This window comes from Lichenostomus cassidix, chromosome 1, assembly GCF_008360975.1.
Source record: "Lichenostomus cassidix isolate B80296 chromosome 1, HeHo_3.0, whole genome shotgun sequence".
Lineage (NCBI taxonomy): Eukaryota > Metazoa > Chordata > Aves > Passeriformes > Meliphagidae > Lichenostomus > Lichenostomus cassidix.
Genome location: NC_139479.1, coordinates 62,921,844 through 62,941,902, shown reverse-complemented (window position 1 = coordinate 62,941,902; position 20,059 = coordinate 62,921,844). Strand labels below are relative to the sequence as shown.

The following is a 20,059-nucleotide window of genomic DNA, read 5'->3' as shown; positions in this document are numbered from 1 at the left end:
TCTAGTGCTGAATTGCAGCTATACAGTAGGATAACTTGTGTACTTTGCACTTCTCCATTTGGTGACCAGCATAACAAACTGGTGTTCTGTATGCACATCTGCAGCCATGACAAATCCCAGTTTTATTGAGGGATACAGTGCAGTAAATCAGGGATCAGTAGCCTTTGAGGAAGGCTCTACAGAGTTTTTCTGTGCCAGAAGATTTTATGTGTTTACAAGTGCAGGAACAGCCAGAGGGTGCTGCTGCCTGGACACACAATATCACTGATTGCTTTACTGGCCATGTCTTTCCGCTGTGCTGGATGCTCTGAATATCTGGAAAGCTTTAATTCAGTAGGAGCTGAATAAAACATTCCTCTCCGATGCTTTTCTTAGGAGTCAGTGGTTTGGAGTCTTCACCCAAAATCATTATGGGTCTGGGTTTCTGATGCTTGTGCTGTAAGTTGCTGAACACTCACCACATCCCAATTTTTGTCAGGATGCTGAAAAAATGCCCCATTTTTCTTGATGCCATTAGTCTCATTCAGCCTTCTTCAGGTGTGTCCATTCTATGTTGTGTTTGCTTCAAAGGGAGTAAAGGTAGTACAGCTACCTTTATTTGCAATAATACTTGTTTGGTCACTGAGTGGGTATTTCTGCTTCTTACCTGCTCTTTCTGGAACAGGCTGCCCTGGGAAGTGGTGGAACCACCATCCCTGGAAGTGTTCAAAAAGTATGTAGATAGATTTGGTGTTTGGGGACTTGGTTTAGTGGTGGACTTGGTGATGCTGGGTTAATGGTTGGACTCGATCATCTTGGAGGTATTTTCCAACCATAATGATTCTACAATTCTGTGTCAGCTTTGGAATAGCCTTTCAATTTGATTTCCTTTTCACAGCATTTTGGTGTTTGCTTGTTACCTTTCTATATCAGCTGGATTATAACTGCCTGATGTCAGACTGAACTTCAATTTTATTCTTGAGCTTTTGACTTCAGGACAGGGAAATAAAATTGTGCTTGAAAAATAACATATCACAAAGCTTTCTCGTGGGTTGCTTTCATTCAGATGACCTACATACTCAGCAACACTCAATCTGACTTTAGCTGTGATGAAGTTGAAGAGAAGCTGTTGGCCCATATTGTTAAACATTTAGGAGGCTAAATCTGTTCTGTTTCTTCACAAATGTTTTAGTTACTGTCTTTGCTGTAGTTGTAGTGCTGATGATTCCTAGTCAGCTCTAAGTTTCAACAGAGTCTACAATGTAATAAAGTAGTGGAGGGTTTAACTCTCGTTTATTCTTGGAAAAGTGGTACTGCTTAAAACAGTGTTTTAATAAATACAAGGTAGCCTTTAATTTCATTGGAGGAAAGCTCGTTATAGGAGGAGAAGAAGTCAGTGTATGTGTTTAGTGCTTATTATGAAGGATTTGTAACTCTTCCTATAAAGAGTACTGAACCTGTAAATGAAAACAGTATTAATGTTATTTCAAATTGGGGCCACATTTTCAAAGTGTAGTACAGTTTAAATACATCAGTTAAGCATGGAATTAGCAGATCATAGAATCATTCATTGCTTGTATGAAAAAACTGACTGCAATTGCATGCTTCTCTTAAAATAAACATTTCTGTATTAAAAACAGCTTTCCCCAAATAGTTGGTAACCCAAACCAGAAACCTGCTGAAATCTGGAACTTAGACTGGGCAAAACAGAACCTAAGTTCATGGCTTTGTTCATATTTTAGTTCAGCAGAGAATGAAATTACTGCCTCAGATTCATTGGATTGGTGGTCAGCTGTTTGTATTGCTGCTACCTTTCCTGTCCTTCAAAGGAAATGTGCTCAAACCTGAAATTCAGATTAAAAAACTAAACTACTTCAATTATTTTGAGCAGAACTATGCGCCTTTAAGTCTTGAAAAATGTGTTTCTGCTATTACTAGAAAATTGATGCAATGAACACTTTTGGTCTGCATAAAGATTAATTATTAACTTTATGGGCAGAGAAGTTTTAAGCACTTCTAGACAGGTGAATGAAAAATAGGTCTTGTTTGCCCTTTCTAGTTTTTCATACCTCAAAAAACTTGAGTCACTAAGTCTGAGCAAAGAAAGTGAATGTCTTCACTTTTTACATTAAAAAGCTTGAATTACAGAAGTGTAGTTTTGAATTGATTGGAAAGTATTTTATACTTCAGGTAAAAATCCTATTTTACCATCTGACTATATTTCTATAATTTATATAAAGCTTATATATGTATATAAATATATATAGCAAATTGACCATCTTATTCACCAAGTTTGTTCTTAATCTTGAAAAGTCCATGGCTCAGGTCTCGTCGGTGAGCCTATTAATGCCTTTTTATTTTAAAATTCTGCATTTGCCAAGTAAAATACTTTTATTCATTGACTGTTAATGATTGCCAAAGCATATTTAAAACAAAACCCCCACTAAGGTAGTAATTTTCTCTTGGTACTTGCAGTGTGGTCAAAATTTAAGGTACGGGTTTTTAAATCAAAATGTTACATAGTCAGGTATTCACTGACTAAGGAAACTCTGTGCATTGCTTGGAAGCAGATAAGGAAAATTATTCCTGTCTTCATGGTAGGCCCCAGTGTTTTACTGAACCCTATAAATATCTGTATGTTTCTTGAAAATCTAAATGGCTGTGACCCCAGTTATGAGAGTAATTTGGTGGTTTGAATGACTTTTAGGAAAATACTTCAGGTACAAAATTACTGCATTGTTAACAATGGTAAGAGTTGCTGGAGATTGGCCTGATGCTTCAGAGGAGCAAATACCTGCTATATATTGTGTAACACAGTTCTTTATCATTGCCAGCAAGCTATAGGATATTTTCTTTTGGCAGAGATTCTGGAGCAAGTTAATGTGATTGGACATCTGAAAGGAAACTTACAATCCATTACTGAAGCTAAAGGAGCACTGTGATGCTTCACTTTCATGCTCTGCCATTCTGTTTGGGTTTTTGTGTGTTTTTTATTTGGGGGCTAGGGGAGGTCGTTTGCAAGAAATGAGTTAATAGTTGCAAAGAAACATGCACTTTTTGGCAGAAGTCTGCTATTAGTATAAGCATGAATAAGTTTCACTTATGGGGAAAGATTTCTATTTTAACTACTTCAGATGTTAAGCCAGATGATCCAGCCTCTTTGTAATTTGAATTGCCCTGTGGAGATCATTTCCTGATGCTGGAGCATTTAGCATCTGTGAGATCTTTGTAATGCCTATAATTTTGATAGAAATTTTTTGAGCACATAGTGCATGTCCAAAGAGGAGGCTAATCTGGCTTCCTTGACTTCTGTGACTATTACACATTCTTTTTAAGGAAATTAAAATCTATGCTTTAAATCCCCAAACCCCACTGTTTCCATGGCTGGTGAAGTTTTCTAGGCTGAAGAATGGTATGCCATTTGTATTGATTTCAGGGCTACTTGTGAGGGATTCTGCTCCTGAAAGGCAGAGCATGCATACCTGTATTAGCTTGTCTCAGGAAGAACGTGAAAGGTCGATCTGCTTTGAAAATAGGTGTTCGAGATCTTTTTAGTAAGACCATTGCTGTAATGCAAGAATGAAAACATCAGTAAAATGCATCTATTTTCATCTTCTGTACAGTGCTCTCAAGCTCTGATGGTTAGTACGTTGACTCTCAAGTTGCTTCTCTCTTTTAAGACTAAAACAACAATTTTATCCAACAGTGAAATCAGTCTGGCTGAATTAACAAGTCAGGAGTTGTGAGACAGCATGCAGGTGACTTGTGCATATTTTGATGCTGAAATGAATCTGCCTGGCGTTGGATCTCAAAGGGAATTTTTATTATCACATCCCTAACTCTGCTGAAGTCATACCATGCTATTGCTTCACCTGTTAGCCAATTCCTAGCTGTGGCGTTCTGGTGAAAAAGATAAGCAAGGCACAAATGTAGTTCCTTTTCCAATTGGAAGACAAGCAGCAGACAAATATCTATGTCATCCTGGAGTTTCTTGTGTCAGAGCTCTCAACAAAACCCTAAGTATCCTCAACACGATTTTGACTATCTTTCCTCTCTCTGGGTTTTGGGTTAATTATTAGATTAAATAAAGAGTTTTTAAGAATTATGATGGCTCAGCTGTTATTAAAATACATCTTGTTGAAATCAATTCTTCCTTGTAACTTTGTAGTATTAAGAATACATTTTCAAGAAACCCCAATACTAAAAGGTCCAGATTTGGATTATTTTATGAACAGTTAATACAATGGAATTAGTTTGAAAATTCAAGTAAGACACAGTAAATCTAGTTTGAGAAGGCATAATTCTAGTGCCTGTAAAAAAAGAAATACCTAGTTTCTAGTCATCATGTGACTAGATCCAGAACTTTTAAAGTGATCAAATGTAATAACCCTTTTAAAAATCTGCTTGTTAGCTTGGTCTAACTGGAGTTAAGGGATGTTTTGGCATTGGTTTCTAGGGGATAAAGGTCTATTCCCCTTAGGCTTTGGTATGTAATTGAAGCCACCTAAAAGCTTTTTTTTTTGTATGGGATTTACCAGAAGGTTATTAAAATTATTACTGCCCTGAGAGATTAAAATTGCTACTTAACTTAAAAGTGTACAGCTCTGCAGAAAGGTTAACTTATGTCAAATGTTCTCTGTTCACCCACATATGTACCCATGTCTTACTGAGAGCTGTTTGTAGAGGAAGGCTGAATACACCAATTCAGATGTGCTCAGGTTCCGTTTGGCATTGCCACTGTGGGATGTTTGAGTGAGGGGATGTGTGACAGGTTGGGCACCACAGTGAGATGCACTGCTATGCTGTCCCTACATGCCTCTTGAATTCCTTCCTGGAAGCAATGTGCCCAGATCCTCAGGCAAGGATCACCAGCATTTGTGATGCGGAGCACATCTATCATTGGCACAGCCCGGGCAAGCAGAAAGGTGAGATGTGGTTAATGGTGACTGAGTCCTTTACTGACTGTGTAATCCACAGCTGAGATTTGACTCTGAATCTCCCACTCACCCAGTCCCAGCTGCTCATGTGGAAATGATCTGTTAGCAGAAGCTACTGCACATGAAGGTCATGCTTCAAAGTATGTAAGAATCAAGCCTGTCTGCATAAAACTTGTCCATCATTTCCTCTAATGCTATCAAAGAGATCATCCTCAAATCCCATAACACTTCAGGAGCTATAAATAAAATACTCCTAACATTTTTTCATTGTTTGTTTTTATGATCTGAGCAAAGAGATTACTTAACCAACAGAAAAATAAGGGGTATGTTTTCTCAAACTGGATTTTCTCTGGACTGGCAAAGTTGTTTTTTCACTTGAGCCATTACACATTAATCAGACATCAAAAATAAAAGGTTCTTGTGAATGTTTACAAAGGTAAAATGGAAGTAAGGTAAGTAAAGGAGGAAGGTAAATAAAAAAGTTGTAAGTTAGGCATACATGTAAATGCTAGCATGCTTGTTTTGTTTCAAATAGAAGACTAGTAGTTTGTTAGTGATAAGCTCCAGAAGTGGGAAGTTTGTGTTTTTATATTTGGCTTACCTGTAGCTCCTGATGCCTTTGTACCATCTTCTGTTAGTTCAATCTCTGCTTTGTGAATAGCTTCTGAAATGTAAAGGTTATCTTGCTCTGCAAAAACCCAGAAATGAATAAGTTATTTTCTGCCTTTCATTACGAATACCTTTTTCAAAAATAGCTAGAATGCTTTTACCTTTTTTCCTGCAGAATCTAAGGGTCACATAACTATTAGATATTTCAGCCATCTTTGACTGTCTTCCCACCGTGTGGATAACAGTGGATTGAATGTTGAATGAGAGTTACTAGTTTGAGAGGTCTCCAGGTTGTGGTGGAAGGCAAGGTTACTTGGTAAAAATAGAAACTTTAACTAACAGAGTGAGGACAATGAAAGAACTGAAGAACCCTTGGAATGTAAAATGCTTGTAGAAAAAATGCTCTTCAGGAGGAAACAATGGGACTGTGACATACTGAGGAGAGTGTCACAGATCTGCTTCTCCCCAACTGACTGCAGAGGGCAAGAAATGGGAAAGGTTGAGAAGTTTTTTCTTTCTTGTCTGAATTCAAGGACCAAGTCCAACATGTAAGTGAAATCAAAGACATGCTAAAGGAGCATTTTATCTATTTCTGCCTGAATTTTGTCCAGTCAACAAAACTGGGATGGAAGCAAGCAGGACAAAACTAGGGAGAGGCAGAATTTTTAAAATTAGATAAGTCTTACACATTTTTGAGGAAAAAAAATAGGAGCTTTCAGGTATAAAGAAGCTATTCCAGGTCTGAAATGAAGTAATACATTTGTTTGCTAAATGTGATCTGAGTGCAAATATTCTGAAGATTATGGGTTCTTTTTCATATGGAAGAGGAAATAAAAACTTACCTGTTTTTGTTTTCAACTGTATCCATTGGTTAAGTAAAAGATAAATCTTCCATATAACTCTGCCTAATGTAACTCTTAGACCACCTAGAACCCTACTCTTATGACACAGTGGTTCAAGGGTACAACTTAGAAGGGCCTCAATATACCCTTTGTTCTGTAACCCTGCCAGAGCAGGATCAAATACTTCTACAAGCCTTGTCCTGAATGCCAAAAGCCATCAAGTTCTGAACATAGGAGGGAAGCTGCTAAATGATAGTGATTATGGAATTAATTTCCCCAAAGTATTTATCTTGTTTAAGTAGATATTAACTTTATAAAATACATCCTTGTGTACTTTATCTCCATTTACATTTGTTTGCAATAAGCAAAACAGCAGTGAGCAGTAACAAATTATTTTAATGTGCATCTATGTGCAGTCTGAGATCTATATTGCAAAAGAACATTGCTATGTTCAGTTTTAAAAGTGGCATAAAAAACTCCATGAGTAATGTGTCTTCTGAGGTTCATCCCAGGAAAGCAACTTTTCTTTAAAAGCAGGCTTCTCTGAATTGGAGCAATTTCATTTATTCACTCACATGCACAGGAATGTGAGCTGCTTGCTGGGCAGCTATGTCTCCAAGTCTTTACTGTGAGCAGAAATACCTAAGTTGAAATGTTTTGTTGCTGGAATAGTAAAAAAAAAAAGAAAGGAGGTGGTTTTTTTTTAGTTGTTTTTTTGGGGTTTTGGGATATTAGTTTAGTTTTGTTTTGTTTTGTTTTTAATGGGGACCTATTTTCCAAGGAGCAGAAGTGATTCAGGCTTCCAAAACCCAGAATTTAATCATAACACCAGTATTTTAGCAAAGGGAAAGTATAACTTTGTTTACTGGTCACTGGGTTAGCAAAACAGTATAGCCTGGGTGTATACTAGTATTGTTTGTAGTGTGAGGAGTTAAAGTACAGACTTGTTGCACCAGTGTCCCTAACTGTTATATAACTGTTTAAAACACAAAGAGGAATGCAAGTTGTACTAAAGCATCCTAAATTTCTGAATAAATAACCATTTTTCTAGGCTTATACTGTCTTGACAATTTTAATCTTAAAGAGATTAAAAAAGTAGGTTCAAGACCAAAACCAACCTGTCCTTTTCAGGTTCCTCTTTCCTACAAAACAGTTCAAAATGCAATTACAGTTGAGAGTGAATTGTGTTTTAGAGTTTTACAGAGAAAGAAGTACAATCGATTCAGACCCAGGTCTAACGAATCGTTCAAATGTAAGAGTCTACAACTATGGGGTCAAGGATCATTTTGTATTCAGTCAAGCCTCTTACCTGAAATGCCTTTAAAATTAGCAGTGATGGGATCAAATGCATCTCTAATTCCCAAGGCAGAAAAAACTGTCTTTAGGTCAAAAAGGCTTTGAATACTGAACCTGAAATTAACATGATAGGCTTTATTTAAATGCAGGATTTGTAGAGTTTTGTAGAATTAAAAGACAGATGCAATTTATTTCACGCCTTTGCATTTCATCCATCTTTTCCTGTATGAGCCCAGTGCATTGTCTGATTAAATATGATTGCACAAAGCAGCTTATCTTCACCTGAAAATATTAACAGAAGTCCCTCACCACCCTGTGTTGCAATCATATTGCTACTAAGTCTTCTTGACATGTGAATTCTGCATTTTCCCGAAGCGTTCTCTTTCTAATATTCTTTCTGGCTGTAGCAAATGGCCCTTTAAAACATTTCCCAAAAATTAGCATGAAGAAAACAGATACTATTGTACAAACTGGTCTTCAGTGCTTCATTAATGTGGTGAATGCATTTGAAGAGGTGTGTAATGAAGCCTTTCCATGCTGATCCATACAATAGATACAGTCACACAAGGCCTTCTGCACCTAATTCCTCCTGCTATGCAATTTCTTTGGAATAGATGATAGAAAATACCTCCAGCACAGGTGTTTGCTAAAACAACAACTGACTAAAGTGGAAATCTGATGACTGAAACCTGTTTTGTGCATGGAAAGATAGTTATGACTGCTGGAAGGGGGGCAAGCTCTTTGTCCAGTGCCTTTTTAGTACTCTGACAAGTTTAAAAAATACAAAACAGTGTATCATCATGAGGTTGCATGTTTATTCTTCCTTAAGCAAAGAGAAAAGTGAGTGTGGGAAAGGTCCAGCAACATTTCTCTGGTTTAGATCCTTGAAGGGTTTATACCCCAAATAAAGTTTAAGTAAAAGCTGTAGGATCAACTGACATACTTGGTTTCTTTAAAAACAGTTCAAATTGTACCCAGAAAGTCTTGTCATTCCTGGCTTACCTCTTTGTGGTTTAAGAAAGGGTTAGAGCATCTCTGATCATGTGAGGAATAGTGAAACCAAAAGCATATAATTTGATTTTGCTCACACACTGCTCACGTCAGCACTGTCACATGGAATTCTGACAGCTGAAGCAGTGAATCCGCCCTGCTGACATTGCTTACCTAGGCAGAAAAATGTCCATCTTTGTTCTCTTCAAGCTGTTGGCCCAGAGGGTTATGGTTTTGGCAGAAAGGTGAGCCTCAATCTGGGACAAAGGTGTTCTTTTGTGGCTGGGAAGCACTAGGAACATGCTGAGTTTCTCCCCCAGGTAAGGTAACTCGACCACACTGAAAGCCTCCAGAGCTGCAGTCTGGAACTGGCCTGTGGATGGGCAAAGAGAGATCTTATTTCACCATTCAAGTGGGAAGAAAACCCCTGAACCCACAGCCCTTGCTGGGTCAGCAGACACTTCAGTGCAGCTGTGGTGGGATGTAAGGAGTGGTCTCCAGCACTTGGGCTCCTGCAGCCAGCTCAGGCTGCTGTTAACTCTCACCACTCTCATCTGAACAGAGCTGAGTGTGTCAGAGACAGAGATATCATGTCAGAGCAGTGCTAATGCCACTGATAGGACCTGAAGCACCACCTCAACAGACCATGGATATTTTAGTACTTTCTCACATAGTAACTGTCCTCCTTTCTCAGGGTTTTGGGATAAAAAACCCCAAAACCACCAAGGCAATGACAGCAACTAGGATTACTCTTCCCACAATGTATGTTCTTTGAATAAACTTACAATTTTAATAATATTTTTCACTAAAATTATATTACAGTAGATAGGAATTACAAGAGCAAAATGCGGAGTGTCCTACTTAATTAATTGAAACCTACTTTGGCTCATGTTTCCATCTTTATTACCTTTAAAAATCAATTTTAACCTCACTTCAAGAAACAAATAGTTCTGTTAAATAAGAGCTAGTATATGGTTGTTTAAGCATGAACTATTTAGTTATTTTTTGTTTTAGCATCAAATTTATGATTTTTGAAAAGTTTGGCATGAAAACCTATAAAAATCAGATGAAGGTCATAAAAAGTAGTCTCAAAAGTAAGAGCTGGAGAGCTTCAAAACTTGCAATTAGTTTTACAGCAATTTGTAACAACCTTTCGAAAGCACCATTTTCACCCCATATTCCAAAGAACAATTAATCCAGGTATTTCTAATGGACTGTGTTATACAGTAGAATAGATTCAGCTGTCACAATTTGGCTTCCTTATTTTTTCATCTGAGAATCCAATAAGTAGCATTTCAGGAACACTCAGCAATAGTTAGTGGCCAGGAGTTAAATACAACTTAACTAAAAGGCACAAGTGAAAGTCCTGCTGCCTTTGCTGCTGGCCATCCAAAATATAGAATCTAGTCCTTCACCCAGCTGTAGCAGTTGTATCTTCAAGGGAAGATGCTCACGCTCTTTGAGTCAGGGGTTGTAAATAACTGTTTATAGGTGGCTTGTGTTCGTAATATCTAAATATTTGGCAGTAAATACATATCTGTGGGATGTCTTGAATATTTAGTGTACAGTGTTGGTTAGTTTTGCAGATGTGGACTACATAGGATTCATTAAGTGTTGATTATTCTGCAAGATTAAATTTTAGGCTCTTAGATGAGCCCTCCTGACTTGCACTGTGGAGAGAGAATCACTCTGTTGAAACCAGCTCCCAGCACGTGGATCATTTTCTGGGGAAAGATGTTCTGGTTTCTAATGGGCAAGCAAGGAAGATTTGTATTTGCAATGCACTGGACATGAGTGTTTAATTTGTGGGAATGCTGATATTCTGAAGTCAGCACATCCTGCACAAAGGTTATACAGTCCTTATTTATTAATTAGAAGGAAAATCAAAGACTAGATTGAATCAGAACATTTAGTGTTCCTTGCCTGAACTGATTTTGAGCATCCCATAAGGACTACACATATGCTAAATTAGAATTCAAATGTCGTTAACAAATTGCTTGGAAAAATGAATATGTAAAATAGCTGTGGTGTTTAAGAGGCATGTGTAAACGGTAATGTTGACATTTTCTTAGAGCAGTCTTTCTTGTCCCCAGGCTGGTTTGTTCTGCGTGGCGATGTTAAAAGGATAAACAATGCTGTAAATGCTGCAATTGATAACAGGCCACAGCTTATCATTCCCACTTTGTGTTTTGGATCCTGGTGGGAGACAGCTGCTAACATTTAATAATGAGGGAAAGTTATCTCAGTCCTCTGTTTAGCTGTACTGAGCCAGCCTTTTGTATTAACTTTAAATTGATTTGTTAGAAATGTTTCTGGCTTTTTTAGAGACAAAGATTTAATTGGCCCAATCTAATCTGCCAATCAGCAAATTTTAAATGATCTCTTTTATTTTGGCTTTCCTCAAAAGTCTCTCCAGCTGCAGAGAGCTCACATGTTTCTGGCTGGATGAAAGGTATTCCAAATATTTTGCCTAACTCGCCTTTTCTGTGCAAAAATTTAGGGCTTCAGCTGCCTACTTAAGGATGATATGATGGAGCCCTTGTGTTTAAGCAAGTATTCAAAAGAGCATAACAATTGATTTCACATTAAGTTTGCAAGGACTCTGGAGCAAATATATGATCAGACAATGCAGCTCAGCTGTGGAATCCCTGGTCACTGGCTTTACCTGAAATCTCTACTTGTATAAGCACTCGTATAAGCACTTGCAGCCTTCTGTCCTTTAATAATCTGGGGTCTGAATGATCAGCACCCCAGAAAATGAGAACTTGGATGTTCTCCTTTGATAGCCTGTCAATTTTTGATAGCCTGCAGATTCAGTTGTTTCCCATGACTAGGAAACAGGAGTACATTTGTAAGAAAGAGAAGGCAATCTGGGAAACTTTACGTTTGCCTTTGAGAGGTTTTAGGACACACTGGAGAAAATAGTCCAGTCACAGAGGGAAATAGTGAGATAAATTGCAACATCAAGTAGACTAGTAAACAAAGCTATTACCTTTTTTGACTTGATAACTAATTTGATAAAAAGGCATAGATCCTGCCATCTCATTTTAAGTAAAACATTAAACATAGTTTCACTGTGCCACTATTTACAGGTAGAAGTGGTGGCATTTGGAACAAGCAAGGAAAGGCAGCAAGCAGCCACTTGAAGGGGAACCTACAATCAGCAAAGGTACAAGAGGGGCTGCCAGGTTGAAAAGGGTCACTGTTAACTTTCCAAAGTATTGTCAACACTCAAGACTTTCATCAGAGACACGCAGTGAGACTGCCATGAAGACTGGAGTGTTGGAAATCAAATGATGGTTCAAAAACACACAAAAAAAGTTATATACATCTGGAGATTTCCCTCCCTTTGATTTATCAAGGAAAAAAGTGCCAAAAGGAAAAAGGGCCAGGTGGGGCCAACCTTGAGTAACCACCCTGAGCTGCTTCTGCAATACACTATGCAAGGTTTTTAGCAAGACATAGAAATGCACTCATTCAAAGTTTTGTGTACATTTCTGGTCATTTATTTTCAAGAAAGATCAATTTAAATTGGAAAAGTACAAAAAAGAACTAGTAGTAAAATTTGGAGTATTTGTTTTTTGAATAGTTTAGAAGAGCTTGGCATCTTCATCTTAGCTAACAGGAAATTGAGACAAAGCTTGGTGACTTGCAGTTACATTTGGGAGTAAATATCAAAGCTGAAGAAGAGCTATTTAACTTAAAGGATAAAGCAGGCATGATGTTAGGAGAAATTTGTCTTGAAAAAATTTAGATTTGGAATTTGGAAGGTTTTTACCCAAGTGTAGTTCTGAAATTTAGAGTAGGAGGGAAAGAGCTTTTTATATTTTGAAAGAGATTGTATAGCTAACTGGCAGAATTCCTGGTGGTAGAAAATTAAGCCTGCAGCATGAGTCCTTCTGTCAGCAACCCACATACATCAAGCCTTTGAAAGTAGCCTACACTGTATTCATATATTATACAAATAAAAGTTTGACCTATATTTATACTGTTTTAAGCCCATGCTGAGATCATCCACCGATTTGGTACAAGTGACATAAGAATGCCTCTCATTTTTCTTGCAGAATTTGTCCCTGAAGATCTGCAATTTTACCCTAAAGCCTTGGAGACAGGCTGTGATCAGATCTACAGGTCTGCAGTGCTGGTGCTCCTGGTTGTACTGTGCTCCCTCTGGTGCTCACACATTCAAGGGACAGTGATTAAGCTGAGGGGCCAGGAAATTTCTTACTCAATTGGTACTTACTTACCAATTTGCAAATCAAATTGGTAGGGGCTTGATATCATTTTAGTCTTAATTACCCCTCTGTCATGGGGTCACATGTGCTTCCTACAGTCTCTCCTTCCTAGCCAGCTTTATATAACCAGCTCCATACTATTGTAAAGGACTTTGTATACTGCAGCACTCTTAGTCTCTCATCTTTCTCCTGGCACATTGTATTGGTGCCTTTTGATTGTTTCCTACAGCTGAGAAGTTTGTTATGGAGCACTGGGAGGTGTTGGTCTGTGAGAGATGGGACAGGACTGTAGATATTTTAGGAACCATTTTGAACCCAGGATCTGGTTGCCTGGGATTACGAGGAATCAATTTGGTCACCTGAGTGGTCTCTTCATTTGATGGGACTTCTTCTGAGACTTCTCCCAGCTGGGAAAATAGCACATCTTAGCATGGTGTCTGTGGAAATCAAATAAATCTGTTCCATGTTTTACAGCAGAGCAAATATGGATGAAGGACAGTTACCGTAGTTAACTTCAGCTGTGTGATGCATGGTTGGCACTTTCAGGGTCGAGCCCTCCGCTGTGGTAAAAGGCAACATCTGGGTATCCATAAAAGAAAACGGTTTTTGCCACATGCTTCTGAAGTACAGGGTGCTCACCAGGGTGACCTGGCTGAGTGGTGACCCAGTGCTCTCCAGTGTCATCCCATGCACGTCCCCATCTGCATGGAAGAGAGACAGGGAGGGGAACACATGCAGTCCTGCTTGCCCAGGCCTACAGGCCAGTCTGTGTGACTAAATAAAGCAAGCTGAGACCACTCTCCATCCCTAAGGCAAGAGGGACAACTCACGAGGCACTGCTCACCCTCCACCTTCCCCTCCCCACCTGCACCCAGACCTCACTGGGGTTGCCAGCTGGTCCATGCTCTCCCCAGAGCTGAGCTTGGGCTGCTCAGTGTTGAGGGCCAAAGTTGTACCAGGACAGTGCAGATGACAGCAGCCAGTGCCCAGCACCATGCTCTGGCCCCAACTGCATTTCTAGCTTAAATGTATCTCAGAGTGGTTCATCCTTAGCAGAAGTCCCTCATGGAAAGGGTTCATGATTATAGACTTCTTTATAAAGTACCTAAGTCAGCTGAGAGTCTACTTCTCCCCCTCTCCTGTTTATTGTTATTATAATATTATTTATATTATCAGTTGTCCAGTACAACTGATCCTGCTTTGGGTAGCTCAAAGATTCCTGAAAGAGTGATCTGCTTTTAACTCATTGATACCTGTGTGAACACTGTAATATGACCTTTCATTTTAGAACCTCCTTCTAGAGCAATGCTTTTCTGTCATGGACCTGGATCACTTCTTTCATTCATTTGGGAGGGATAGGGTTGGGGTTTTGTCAACAGTAGCTTTAATGTGTGTATTTAACATCACCTCACATGCTGGTGGCCAAATTAACATTTACACAACTTAGGCTGATGGGGCAAATCAGGGATTGATTTGCTCAATTGCTTCTAACAACTTTTTCAATTATTTTTTTCATTAACACAGAATTTAGTTCCATTACTCTTCTTGCTTGTGTGGAAAGTAAATTCTTTTTATTTCCCATTCTGACTTTTTAAACTCTGAGTCTGACTGCTGAGCTTATGGCCCTCTGTGATCCCCATAGCACCATGAAAGAATTCAGCGCCATGAATAATGTCCAATGGGAATTTGGCTGTTCCTCATTAAAACTGAGCACAGTGCAAAGGATTGCCATTTTAAGAATTAGAGGAGCAAGGCTAAGTGGTTATCAGCTTGACACTGCTGACAGAATCAGACCTATTCCAGCTATTTCTTCACATTAGAAATGAGTGTTAACACAAGAGTTAGGTTTCCTGGCTTTCGGCCTTGCTTTGGACAACACAGAGTGTGGCAAAAACCTTGGTTAAATGCGATTTCTCTCATTACTCTTATTTTACCTTCTACTCATTTGCAACCATTCCTGTGGTTCCCTGTGTTACCTGCAATGTCAGTGGTGCTCCATTCCTGTGTCTGGGTTGTGTTGGTGTCGGTGAGGTTGGTTTGCTGCCGGCTGCTGTTGGCCCAGCGTGCAGCGAGCGCAGCGAAGCCAGGCGAGAGCTGCACTCCTGCATCCACAGAGAGGGAACATCCCAGCTGGACCACTGTGCCTTGGCTGGAGTCAGTCACTTCTTCATCCCCCCTGTGCAGCAAATCCTGCACGCTCTGATCTGCCAGGCAAGAGAGAGAAACTGCAATTATCTGAGGCTGAGGGTAGCAGAGATCACCCCAGGGCTCTGCAGCTCTCAGTGCTGACGCTGGTGTCCTCTGGTTGTTAAAGCACCATAACAACTGGAACACCCTTGACTTTATGGAGTATTACTGTCAAGAATTGCTGTCAAGGGCAGTGTCGCACTGGGCATTGGAAAGCTCTCCTTGTGTGTCTGCAAAAATCACTTGTGTAGATGTGTCAAGTGGCTGATCTCACATCAGGCTCACAGCTCTATGCAGACACAGTTCTTAACAGTTCATAAGGTATTTATTCTTTCTTGGGCACTCTCTGAGTTCCCATCAGTGAGATCTAGTGCCTCTGGCCATGACTGGCTGAGCTGCCAGTACCACAACACCCCTCTCTCCTTCTCCTGGTGTTATCCACCTCCCAGGAAAGGCATTTCCCTGATAGCCCCTCTGCCACCCTTGGCCCTTAGGTGTTGTTTAATTTCTTGAAGGATGGTGTCCCAAACTGGCCCAATATTGCTGATGAACCCTGACAATCCTAAACAGAGCTGATAGGGTGCTTCATGTGTTACAAGTGACTCTTTTATTTATACAGTCCACAACAGTAGGCTTCTTTTTTTAAAGTACAATTATTTTCCCCATTCAATATTAATTTTTTTTTAATACCTAAGATCCCTCAGATCTTTTCCTAAACCCCCTAATCTTTGATTCATGGTTCCCCAACTTGAATGACTGATTATTTCTTCTAAATGTAGCATTTTGCACTTGTCCTTACTGAATTGTGCCCTATTCATTTCACACATTTCTCTGACTTTCCAGGATCCTTTTAAATTCTGGTCTTCCAAATGCTTGTAGCAGTTACAAGCTTGATGTCATTCCAAAATTCAATAATGTATTCTCTAATTTGCTGTCTGCTAATGAAAGCAGTTGAATGGTGCCCTGGTCTCCTCTTTCTGGAAAGCTCATAGTGGTTCAACAGTGGTGGCTTCTGTGGTGGATCTAGGGTTGAGGTTCTGACATACTAGTTATGCTTTAATAAGCTGCAGGAAGGCTAATCACCTATGGGAAATTTGGTATTAAAATTTAGATCTATTCCTCTTTGAATGATAAAATATTGAACTCCTTGAACTGATGTCTAGAAAACTGACACAGTCTGAGGTGCAAAGTATTATTCTTGTGTGTTTTGCATCAGTATGGGAGCACTTGGCGATCTCTCTGGAAGATGTGAGAAGTCAAGATGGTAAATTGGAAGCAGATGTGAATGTGAGGAGTGGAATCTCAAGACTGTAACTTCAGCAAAGTGCTCAGCTAACCAACGTCCTGAACCCTTACTTGGACAAGAGTTTAAAATTGCTTTAAAAGACTCTATAGTTGATTAAATAAAACAGCAAGGAGAAAGCATTTTAAATCATGCCATTTTGTCTGTGCTGTCTAGAGCTACATCCCATTATACATTGTTTTTCTTAGTACTAGAATGAAGGTGAAAAAATCTTCCAAACATTGAAAGAAGATTACAAGTGCATGTACAAGAAGATTCTCTGTGAACAGTGAATGAACCATCAATGTTTTCATTGTTTTCAGCCTGCTAAGGTTTTAACCACATCCTTCATTATTGTTTAGGGCAGACCAACAGAAACATTAATGCAAACATCTACTGGAAGGAAGGAATTTTATCATGTATGCATACATATACAATTTGGGCTTATTCATCTAGTGGGAAATTTCATCCAAGTATTTAATTTATTTATTTTATTTAGACCATCTGAGGAAGTGGTTTCTTTCCCCATTACTGGAAATATGCTGTTATAACCAATAACAATAGATCTCATCCTACTTTATTTTCACATTTATGCATTAATATTACTGAAAGCCAAAGCTCATATTGCTTGTGCCACAGACAGCTAAAACAGAGATAAAAATGTCTGCTTGCCATGATGTGCCACATGAGAAGAAGAGAGCATAAAAGAGCTAGCAGGTCATTAACAGTCTCTGCACTTCTCTTTGTTATATTTTCTGTGGAGATCTGTGCTTGAATTCACTTTGAAATGTTATTCTTTAAGGTCCTTTCATAATAACTGAGCCCCTAATGGCTACAAGTGTCAAGCAAGGTATAATACTTGCATGAAATAATGTTGTTTAGGAATTGAATTTACAGAAATAGGAGTCCTGTAGGCAAGACTTCATTATATCAGCAGATCATAATATAGATGCACTGTCCCTGTGTCAGTACATGTAGCTGTATCTGTATAGATCAGCTCTTACTGCTGTGGTGGGGTTGAATATCAATGCTGTACAGGATGGTGGTGGTGACTGAGGCGGGTTACACCACAGGACAGTGAAATGACTGTGGGTTTTAGCCTTCATGCCTTGAAAGTAAATTTTATGCTGAGAAATAGCTGTGTTATCTCTATACATAAGTCTTGTATGCAAGCTGCAAATTTTGAAGATGAGGCAGTCATCTGCTTTTCATAAACATTCTGGCCATAATGTAAAATAGTTTTTGACATGTGATTTGAGATGGTAGGATAATCCAGAGCTAAAATGAAAACAGCGTCCTTAAATTCAGCTGACTTAATGCTGGATTTAAAGACATCTGTCTTTCCCATATCCCTTCCAAATTCCCAGTGAGTTTTATATTTTAGCCTGCTTTCAGGGAAAGATGCAATTGCACCATCCATCTGTCAACGTATAGCTCTGTCTGCCAGTCTCCTTCTGATAACTTTTCATCTTTTTGGCCAGTTGCAATAACATTAGAAAAGTTTTAAAGATAATTCAGCTTCTACAGTTTCCATAAAATTTGTTATTAGGACAGGAGAGAAAACCACTGTTCTCTGCTTGGCACCTCTTTGCAGAGCACACAGGGGAGACCAGAACACAGTGGTCACAATGAACCTCCAGGAAACCTGGAGCAATTCTGCTGTTCATGGAAGTAGCTTTTCTAGATGTAACTGTATTTTGTGCCATAAGAGAGTAATTACTGATTCAGAAAAAGAAGAAGAATAACCTGTGTATCAACTACCCCCTTGAGTTTCCTTTGTCCATCTGATACCTGGCTATCAAAGATGGAGAAAACTACATCTTGCAGTGAGACAGAAGGCAGTTTAGTATGGTGTGTGCAAATCCTGTCACCTTAGCTAAGCTGTGAATTTATTACAAAATGTAAGACAATAAGTATTTCTTTTAAGTACGTTACCATGAATGCTGTATCCTAGGGCATCTTGCAGCTCTGTAAAAGTATTTCCTTGAGCTCCAAACTGCAGCAGCTCCAAAGAAACAGCCACACTTGCTGGAGAGACTACCAGATTGGTTCTGTTCTCTGCCTCGGACACGTGCCGGTAGAGATTGATGCCAAATTCAGTCTTCAGCTCTTTCAGCTCATCATAGGAGATGCAGCTCCCTTTGATTAAGCAGCAAGCAGACAGGATGAATGCAGAGAATAAAATGGGCAACATGGATGTGAGCTGGGAAGTCTCCACCAGCTAATCACACCTGCAATTAATGACACAGATAAATTCAGAAAAGCAATAGGCTGAGCAGGCAGAGGAACTTTCCATCAGTGTTGTGATATCACTTGCAATAGTGATGATCACTGTCAAAATACTTGTCTAGATCTACTCAGTAGCTACTGTCATTAAAAGAAAAAAAAAAGAAAATAAATATATATGGACATCTGATGACTCTGTTGACTAACAAGAATTGAATTTTACAGGATGCTGTAGCATATAAGGTGGTTGGCCATTACACAGCATGGAGACATACAACCCCTGATGAAAAATTGTCTACCTGCATATGTGATGGGACACCTCAGCAAGTCTCCATGCTGCTGAGCACCCACAGCTCCTTTCTGTCCCCAGCAGAAAGGGGGTCACACCCAGCACTCCTAAAAGGAAGGCCACCCTTTGTAAGGTGCAGAAATCTAATTGGAGGCTCCAGGCTGGACTTTAGGTCCAAGTTTGCAAAAGGCTGGCTTCAAATTACCGTCCCAGATATTCCTCCTATGAAATTTATCCCAGCAAAAGAAAAGGTTGTATTTGCAAAAGGCTCCAGTGCTTTCAGCACAAAATCACCTCATCGGATTTTTATGGGAAATCAAGCATTGGTCAATGTTCTATTAAGATACACTTAGATTCATATTTAAAGGAATAATGCTAAAATGACAGAATAGTTTTCCTTACAGAATTTTACCTTTTGAAGAGTGTATACAAATATATTTCAAAAATCACTGCACCTTCTTTCACCTCAGGATTTCCTACAAATCTTTCTCCATGCCCTTTGCTCTAGAGAGCACCTCTAATGCTTCGTATTTACTCACAGTTAGCTCTGTTAAATTGTCTTGCCTTTCTGTGTCCTTCTGGGTGCCTGAATGGAAGCTGCCTATGAACGTCTTGCCTCCTTCTTTAATAGGTAGTGGAGTAAAGACTAAGTCATGAGACTGCATTTAAAGGGATAGTCAGTGATCAGAGTCTCTGTCGGCGATGTCTGTACCACTCTGTCCAAATTCCTGTAGGCTACAAGCTCTATGGAGAGCCAGGCAAAGCAGCATGCCACTGACCAGCAAATCCAAGGCAAGGAACAAAAAGGTACACATGGAGATAGAGTCAGCAACTTCCTTGCAAGCCCTGCTCGAGCCTCATGAGACTTGTGACCTGCTGGTACCAAGCAAGGCATCTCCTATCTCTCTTCCCACCCCCCTCCTTCTTTTATATGAATTCCATTGATTCCTCTGCCACAAAGGGGAAGAGAAAGGGCTCTCTGTGTACCAGGCACACAGCTATTTTTTTTACCCCCACTTTGAAACCTTATTCAGAAATCCCGTGCAATTAAAATGTCTTTATTTCCCTTTTTTTTTAATTAATGCCATCCGAAATAGCAAGATTTTCTTTCACTCCTTAGTTTCCAGAAGGAAAAAACAACAGTGGTGCTCTTGAAGGAGAGCAAATGAGGAAGGGGCTGCTTTGAA

At 39.3% G+C, this 20,059-nt stretch overlaps 1 protein-coding gene across 2 annotated transcripts; it reads right to left on the bottom strand.

Annotated features, from left to right (window-relative positions):
* Positions 1-1,026: 1,026 nt before the first annotated feature.
* SERPINE3 (serpin family E member 3) lies at positions 1,027-18,640 on the bottom strand. Of its 2 annotated transcripts, XM_085060574.1 has the most exons (8): positions 18,293-18,640; positions 14,865-15,092; positions 13,392-13,589; positions 8,828-9,026; positions 7,677-7,777; positions 5,518-5,604; positions 3,462-3,545; positions 1,027-1,436 (listed from the first exon to the last, which is right to left on the bottom strand). In XM_085060574.1, the coding sequence occupies exons 1-8, from the start codon at positions 18,549-18,551 to the stop codon at positions 1,396-1,398; spliced, it is 1,197 nt and encodes a 398-aa protein (XP_084916700.1). In that variant the 5' UTR covers positions 18,552-18,640; the 3' UTR covers positions 1,027-1,395. The 2 variants fall into 2 exon arrangements, with proteins under 2 accessions (XP_084916700.1, XP_084916691.1); XM_085060565.1 differs by lacking the exon at positions 1,027-1,436 and having other exon boundaries at positions 3,160-3,545.
* Positions 18,641-20,059: the final 1,419 nt, after the last annotated feature.

Excerpts from the sequence above, each read along its gene's own strand:
- SERPINE3 (XM_085060565.1), bottom strand. The coding sequence starts at position 18,551 with ATGTTGCCCATTTTATTCTCTGCATTCATCCTGTCTGCTTGCTGCTTA. Across the intron at positions 15,093-18,292 it reads CCTAGGATACAGCATTCATG|ATCAGAGCGTGCAGGATTTG; the intron begins GTAACGTACTTA and ends CTTGCCTGGCAG. Across the intron at positions 3,546-5,517 it reads AAAGGCATCAGGAGCTACAG|CAATGGTCTTACTAAAAAGA; the intron begins GTAAGCCAAATA and ends CTTGCATTACAG.